This window comes from Pteropus medius, unplaced genomic scaffold, assembly GCF_902729225.1.
Source record: "Pteropus medius unplaced genomic scaffold, Ma_sr-lr_union100, whole genome shotgun sequence".
NCBI lineage: Eukaryota > Metazoa > Chordata > Mammalia > Chiroptera > Pteropodidae > Pteropus > Pteropus medius.
The window spans coordinates 11,622,616-11,630,777 of record NW_024342473.1 but is presented as its reverse complement, the minus strand read 5'-3'; the positions used below and the strand labels follow the sequence as shown (position 1 = coordinate 11,630,777).

The 8,162-nt window shown below is 50.9% G+C and overlaps 1 protein-coding gene across 1 annotated transcript in view; it reads left to right on the top strand.

Annotated features, from left to right (window-relative positions):
• The first annotated feature begins 1,360 nt into the window (after positions 1 to 1,360).
• SMAD3 (SMAD family member 3) overlaps positions 1,361 to 8,162 on the top strand; it is a 116,498-nt gene continuing 109,696 nt past the window's right edge. Inside the window, exon 1 of the mRNA XM_039865226.1 lies at positions 1,361 to 1,995. Within this exon, the coding sequence (XP_039721160.1) occupies positions 1,790 to 1,995 (206 nt within the window). The 5' untranslated portion in view covers positions 1,361 to 1,789. The remainder of the gene's footprint in view (positions 1,996 to 8,162) is intronic.

The window sequence follows — 8,162 nt, the reverse complement described above, 5'->3', positions numbered from 1 at the left end:
CTTGTGGGAGGCCATTCTTTCCGACAAGGCAGGAACCCCTGCAGCTTCTGGGCGGACTGTGTGGATTCGGCCCTACCTCACAGGGCTTTGTAACTCCTCACGCTTGAAGGTTTGCAGATAACTTCTTTCTCACCACAGGGTTTTCCTGCTGTTAAAAACAAACAAAGACCTAAGACACCAGGCTGCCCGCCTGGTAGGGGAGGGGCAGCAGGAGAAAGGCCCTAGGGGCCTGGGGTAACTAACTCCTGAAAGCAGTTGAGGACTTTGTGAGCAGATGCCCTTGAATTCTGCTGGTGGGGAGAAAAGCTCCAGAACCGCCCAATACGCTGGTGTTTCTTTGCTTCCCACGAAGGCTAACTGAATACATAAATTACCTTAGTACTCCCCTTTTGCCCTACTTTTTGAGAGTTCATAGCTTTGGAAACAAAAGTCTCTCTCCTATTTATTGGGAGTTGAATTTCGGATCTTTCTGTATCATAAGATTCTAAACATCCTATAATGTTTTTTCCTCCCAAAGATAAATTCTACGGCTCCCCCATTCATTCCTTTATGAACTCGAGATGTCTTTGAGACCCATTTTTCACCGGGCACTTGATTCACAAGGGAGCCCTAGCTCCAGCTATTATCCAGGGAGTCACTGAGGTCCCCAAATCAACACTTTTTAAAGCTCACTACTCCCCCCTTCCAACTCCCTCCACACACAGTCTCGGGTCTTTCAGCCGGTGTGATCTCAACGATGAGAATAAAAGCAGCCCCCAGGTCGCCGTTGCGGGCCAAGGCCCCTGACCCCGATCAGCGCGCGCACGTCCAAGTGTGCGCCCCAACTTCCTGGGCCTCAGGCTTCCGTGAGCCCCCTCTCGGACCCGGGTCCACCCAACGGTGCCACCGCCAGCCTTTGGCCGGACGGCGCTTATTCGCTTCGAATCTAACCCTCTCGGGTCCGCAACTCCAAGGGAGCTTCCTGAGTGTGGGTTCCGCGCCTGGGGGCCCCTCTCGCCGCTCCTTTCCCACGACTTCCTCCAGGCGCCCGCCGGGCTGAGGTCGGGGCCGCGCGGGGTCCTGCGCGCTCCAGTCAGGGCCGCCGCGGTCCCCGGTCGCCCACGTGGGCGTGCTCCGCGCCGGGCGGGGGAGGCCCGGCGCCCTCCCGGAGGCGGGGGGCGGGCAGGGCGCCCGGGGGAGGAGGCGGCGGGGCGCGGGGGAGGAGGCGGGGAGCCCCGGCGGCAAGGGGGCGGTGACAGCGCTTGGAAAGGAGGCTGCACGCGGATTTGCATGAAACACAGACTGGGAGCGGGCGGGAGCGGGAGCGCGGCGCACGGCCCGGGCCGGCCCAGCGAGCGAGCGAGCGAGCCGGGAAGGCGGAGGGCAGCGGAGAGGCGAGGCTGCCGAGGCGGAGGGATCTGCGCATCACAGCGATCGAGGCGAGCGAAGTTTGGGTGGGGGCTGGACTTTCCTTCCTGGAGGCGGCACCCAAACAGCCACCCCGTGCGGAAACCCAAACTTTCTTCTGCCACTCCGAGGCTCGCGGCCGCCACCTCCGCCCCGCGTTCGGGGCCTGCCCGACCCGGCGCCGTTATCGCCCGCCCGGCCGCCTTCCCCGCCGCCCTTCTCTACGCCGTGGGAGCTCCGCAGGCTGCAGCGCCGCGGCCCGGCCCGGAGCACGGGCAAGTTCGCGGAGAGTTGAGGCGAAGTTTGGGCGGCCCCGGCCCAGCTCCCCTCTGCGCCCCCGGCGTCCTGCCGTGCCCAGCCCCGCCGGGGGCGCCCCCTCGCCGCCCGCGCGCCCTTCCTAGCCATGTCGTCCATCCTGCCCTTTACTCCTCCGATCGTGAAGCGCCTGCTGGGCTGGAAGAAGGGCGAGCAGAACGGGCAGGAGGAGAAGTGGTGCGAGAAGGCGGTCAAGAGTTTGGTCAAGAAGCTCAAGAAGACGGGGCAGCTGGATGAGCTGGAGAAGGCCATCACCACGCAGAATGTCAACACCAAGTGCATCACTATCCCAAGGTGGGGGCCGGAGCGACCCCGGCGGCTTTCTGGCCCAGCCCCCTGGCGCGGCAGGGCCGGCCGGGTGGGGTTGGAGCCCGAGGGATAGTGTGTGTGTGTGTGTGTGTGTGTGTGTGTGTGTGTGTGTGTACACGCGCGCGGAGGGGAGGAATGGGGTGGTTGGGTGGGAGCGCGGGCAGAAAGGGGACCCCAAACAAAACCTTCATTGGATTTGTAGATTCAGAGTCTGGGGCTTCCACGCGGCAGTCTCACTTCCAGACCTCATATTCGCTTTTCACCTCCGGGAAAGAGGGGTGCTGCTGGAATTGGCCACCCCCACTCCGGGGAGCTGCAGGCTCAAAGTTGAGGCCCGCTTTGTTCAGCTCAGCGGGCCGGAGCCCCTCCTCCGCCGCCGCCTCCCGCCCCCGCGGCCCGCGCTCGTGGAGGTGGTGGTGTCTCTCCCTTTCTTTTCTTCAGCCCTGTCCCCCACGTCTTTCCTCAACAGGAATGCAGTCCGTACAGCTGGGGCTGTGGGTGAGGAGCGGGAGCCTCGTGATTGACAGATTCCTTCTTCGTTCTCTCTTTGCCTTCGGGATTAGCATTTTTATCGAGTATTTTTAGATTCGGTTGTGCCAGTCTCCCGCCCCCTCCGCACACACTCACTTTGGTTGCAGTGCAATGCTCTGACTTTCAAATGAGAGACAAGTGGCAGAGAGTAGGGTCTTCTCCTCCGATCGTTGTGTGCCCTCCTTTCAGTTTGAGATTGCGAGTTGATGAAGAGCAGAGAGGGCTCAGAGCCCGTGAGATAACAAAACGCACCCCAAAGTGGGCCTCGCAGCGGCCCTTGCATTCCTGCAGAGCCCTCCTTCCCAAAGCGCTTTGCCATCTGTCTGGACCTCCTTTATCCTCCACACATCGTGCTAGCTAGGTCAGGGACGAGCTCACAGATGGCTGATAGAAGGGGTCAGTGACTTCTCTCCACTCCCAGGGCCTTCTCTTAGCTGCGTTTGGCTGAAAATTGGGGCATGGAGGCACCTTGGCCTCCTGTCTCTCCCTCTCAGCCCCCTCTAAAGTCTGACTCTGCACCAAGGGAGTGTGTGTGTGTGTGCGCGTGGAATGTCCCTGGGGTCTCAGGCTGCAGAGGAATAAGTAGAGTATCCTCAGGGCTTGAGCCCCACGGAGATTGTCATCTTTGCTCCTGGGCCAGGAGTGGACTCCATCCTTGGCCACCTGCTTTGGGGCAGCTGTACAAGGGCTGCCAGCCGTGTCAGGCAGGCACAAAGCAACATCTGTCCCTGGGAACCCAGCGCAGGCCTCCTCTGGAAATAAATGCCACATATGGTGGGAGCGCTGACTTAAAAAATCATAATTTTTTTTTAACTGGGTGGATCCAGTCAATAAAGGGGGAGGGAAGGCGGTGCGCTGTCTGGGAAGTGCGCTCTGGGTGTGTGATCCAGAGCCAGAACTGACTTCAGAGGAGGTGGTGTGATGTGATGGTCAGTGAGCCCTGGGTTCTGGCCCCAGCTCTGGTTCTTAATTATTCTTATTCCTTTGGTGGGGGTGGATGGGTGTACTAATGAGTGTCTTACTTTTCCCGCCTGGGGAGGGGTTTGCAAAACCTGCCATCTCACCTGCCCAGGTATATTGAGGACAAGTGCTTTATGCCTTGAAACAGAAAAAAAAAAAAAAGGTATCAATGATAAAACGATCGGCTGTGTAAAGTGTTTTAGAGTTTACAGAGCACTTTCACAGGGTTTTATGAAATCAAGAAAGAAACTCCCAGAAAACAGATAAGGCTGTTAGGCTTAAGATTTATCTCATTTTTAAAGTTGAGAAAACTTTGGAGGAGGGCGGTGAAAAATCTTGCTATCATGGACGTGGGATTCTGACCCAGGGTGCTCCTTTTCCTACACCACGCTGCTGTTTACTCTGAAGGTTCTGAATACATTCTTTGCTGAATGCTAAAGGACTATTAACTGGAGTGGAGCCAGGGGATGGAGGGCAGTGTGGATCTTTGTTAGAAGTTTGCTACTGTTCAGTGTGTGGGCTGCTGACAGCCTGGAGGAGAAGCCTTGCTTTCCCCCTGCCTTGGTAAAAGTTTGCCCTCTGGGAGAACATAGCTTTGGCCTGCTTTTCCTCTTCCATAGTTCTCTGCAGCTTGAGGCATATGAACGCTTTGGATGTTTCTGAGAGTTCAAGCTACGTCGCCCCCTGGCCTTCTTATGATCCTGTTGGGACTGGGGGCGTCGTCTGTCTGCCCGGCAAGGACCTACTGCTAAGGCTTTTTTCATCTTTTCTTCTTTTTTCATCTTTTCTCCGTTAGGGATACCCAGTTGCTTGGGCGGATCCAGACAAAATGGATTTCCATCCGTGGATTTTGTGCCCACGCCTCTGGGTCACCTTGTCTCCCTTGGCAACAGCTGCTGCTGTTTTGGTCGTGGGCAGAAAACTAAAGGCCACGTCTTGGGGAGGTGGCTAGCTGGCCTCACGCTAGTGATATCAATGTGTCTGTTAAGCCCCATAGATTGTTTGTGTTGCTCTCCACAAATTGTCTGTTCTCTCCACACTGCCTTTTATGAGTTATCCTACTGCGTGGTGGGGTGGGGCACTGGGTGCTTAAAAATACTCTGCCGAGATCTGGATGTTGGGGTTTAAGGACTCCTCAGCCTAAGGAGATTTTGACAAGCGTGTTTTGGCTAATATGTAATCATGAGCCTCAACAGTAACATTTGGCAATTATAGCTGTATACTAGGGCCTTCCAGACTGCATGCTTGCTTCTCAGTTACACCAGCTCTAACCTGTCTCAGTGATCAGGAGAGCTGGAGTGATACAGGCTAACTGATATCAAGAATGTAAAAGGGACCTGTGCCAAGGAAGTGGTGAGAGCTTGATTTAAATACACTGACACAGGGGCTGTCAGGATACACTGAGGTCTGGCAGGATGGGCAGAACTTAGACTGTTGTGTAACAGTATCTCTCTCCTCACCTGCCTGAATACTTGAGTAAAGGAGCAGGTATCTTTCTGGCCAGTTTATAAGATTGGAGTCATAGCATTTGCCACAGAGGAACGGAGAAGGTGTGTGCATGTTATGTCCACTCACACATGGCTGTTCTGATGGACTGGGCAGTGGGATCTATTCCTTTGCCCAGTTGTCGGGAGCTGGATCAAGGTTATGGTCTGATGTGTTTGGAAGGGAAATTGGGCTTTCTTGTGTCAAAGCAGCAAGTTCAGGGGGAAATGGGAGAATTTTCTCATACACCCTATCTCTTTTTTGTGCTTCTCTTGTTTTAGCACAGCCTCCTCCTGTTACCTGCCTGGTCTTTGCCAGGCTATTCTCACCCTAGGGAGAAAGGAAAATGATCCTCATCTTTAACACTCCTTTCTCAGCCTTCTGGGGACCAATTGCCAGGGCTGCTTGTTAACCTTGATTAAAGGAGTTGCGCATAGGGGCTGGGAAGAGGAGGGGCCTGCAGGTCAAGGGGTAGCTGACTGTGGGGCTGGTGCAGAGCCATGGCTGAACCCAGGGGCCACTTGATTATTCCCTTGACATTTGGAACCTTGGAACTTGCTACTGCACCCAGGAGTCAAATGTTTAGGCCAATGCCTTTGCCGGCAGCCTCTTCCTCCCAGTTCTTAACTATATGTTACAGAGTTGGGGTTTGTCGATTCATTGTTACTTATTGGCTCTTCCATGTCTGAGTCAGTATTCCAGGCAATAGGGGAGGATGCAGAGGTAAATTTGAGATGACCCCTGCCTGTGAGGAGCTTTTACTTCAGTAAGGGAAACATTAATAGGGCATCATCTGAGTGTCCTTTCATATTCTCAGCCATCAAAAGAAATAAAAACTCTAGTATGGAGTGGTATTTTGGGATGGGGGAGGGGACTATGATGATTTTTTTTTAAATACCGTAGAAATCACTGTTTGAAAACGAAATAATGACAGCCATCTGTTTTCTCCAGAAAGAAAGCACAGAATTCAGGTTCTGGATCTTGCCATTTTAATACCTGGATGGATTTAAGAGTTCACTGAATGTCTCAGAGCCTTCAGGTCTGTACCTATAAAATCAGGTGCTTGTAGAAGTTTTGGTAAACCAGAGAATTTGACAGCTGTAAGTGTTAACGTTTAGGCCTCTGTACATATTATTCATCCATTACTAAATTATCTAGTCATTTATTAAATGCCTACTATGATAAGCAAGGTAGGGCACCTGTTCCCAAGGATCTCCTTGTCTAGAGTGGACAACAGACTTGCACAAAAATATAGGGCATGAGCTGCAGCCAAGGAATGTATAGAATGCCCAGGAACATGGCGGACAGACCATTAATTCTGTGGGAGGAGGTGAGGAGAGGAGGAAAGGATCAATGTGAGGTGGAAAACCAAAAGGAGGACAGGAGTTATTATCCGAAGGAAGTTTCTGGACTGCAGTATGATCGTGCGAACTTTTGGGTACATGGTGATAGTTGCATGTAAGAATGAGGCAGTGACATCTTTATCTTCTGCCTTTTACTAAACTCAGCACTGCTATGAACATGTTACTTCATGGCTTGTACCAAAGGGCTAGTGACCTCTGTGCAGTATTTTACTCCACTGTCAAGTGTTCTCTCTTTGAAGTAAAAAGTAAGTTAGTATTGCAAACCTGAAATTCAGGTTTCCTCCGTGGGAACAGCAACTTTAGTTATATTAGCTCAGAATATAACAGTGTGTGTCGATAAAAAGTGGACAACTTGGAGATGATTGTGGGTGCTTAGCATTTTAGAATTTCGGTGTGACCTATTCTTTCATTTCTTTGCTTAACACTTGCTGAAAACAAATCTTTTAAGTCTGAGTTTCTGTATGGACATTAGAGCTTTTAATATATTTTTAAAAGTATTTGCAAGGACGTAAAGTTTTGAATGATAATTCTAATAATAGGAAAAAGTTAATGAATATAGTAGTCATTTAGTTCTGATGAGAAATGTAAAAAGTTGATGAAACTGAGAGAACTTGTCTCAAGCTTATCCTAGCAGGAATCTAATTAAAGTGAGTTTTTGAAAAATAAATATTGGTTTAATCATGTAAACTTGTAATTGCCATGTTATTATAAAGGAAATAAAATTAACACGATTTAATGGACTGAGCGACCATTAATTTTCACTCATTAATTTATTAGGAGATTTCGATGCCATTTGATGCACGATACAGCCATTATTTTGTATGTACTTCTTTATGAAATAAATAGGATCAAACAGCGCTTGCTTTCAAAATTGAAATCAGACTTTATTCTCATTACCTTATTCACCCACCTTCCTTATCCACCTCTCCCCCAGCTTCCTGTAAGTACAATTATGTTCTCTAAGATGGAATGCAGCTTTCTCAGTCTACCCAGACTCATGAATAGTCCTAATTAACATTTGTCCTTGTCTCCTTTGATATATTGACCTATTAAAAAAAAAAATCAACTGGCCCTCTTCCCCAGATCCACATCTGATAGTATTGGTTAGGAAGAGAACTACCCAGAAAGGCTGCTCATGAAGGCAGCCTGCTGAGCATGCAGGGCATCAGGAGGGTTTCTTGTCTTTTGAAGAGGCCAGAATGACTGGTGCACTGTTGGATGGGACTGAAGAGGGCCAGGAATCATCTATTGACCGCTGACAGGTTCCCGGGGCCGTGAGCCTTCAATCATCCCATCTTCAGGCACAAAGATTCCTGGAAACAGTCAAAACTGCTCTATTAACCCATTCTGCAGAAGTTTGGTTTCTAATTTTACTCCATTCCCAGTTTTAGAACAAAGATACCAGGAGAATTTGCTTCATTTTTATGCTTTCTTTTCAGTACACCCAGCAGATGCCAAACCCTGGGCTGGGTGGCAGGGACAAATTGTGAGCAAGGCAGCCACTGTCTCTGTCCTGTAGCTTCTAGTTTACTGGCTGCCAACGCAAGTTCTGTGGAATTGTAATAATGGTGTATGTGTTCACTCTAGTTAATTTGTAAATACTGTTTTCTTGATGCCAGAGATCCAAATCCCCCAAGCTCAGCAGTTTATTGACGAGGGGGGGGTGGTGGTGGTGGTGGTGGTGGTGGTGGTGGTGGTGGTGGTGGTGGTGGTGGTGGTGGTGGTGGTGGTGGTGGTGGTGGTGTGTGTGTGTGTGTGTGTGTGTGTGTGTGTGTAACATTACTCTTTGTTTTGACTTAATTAACAGTTTTA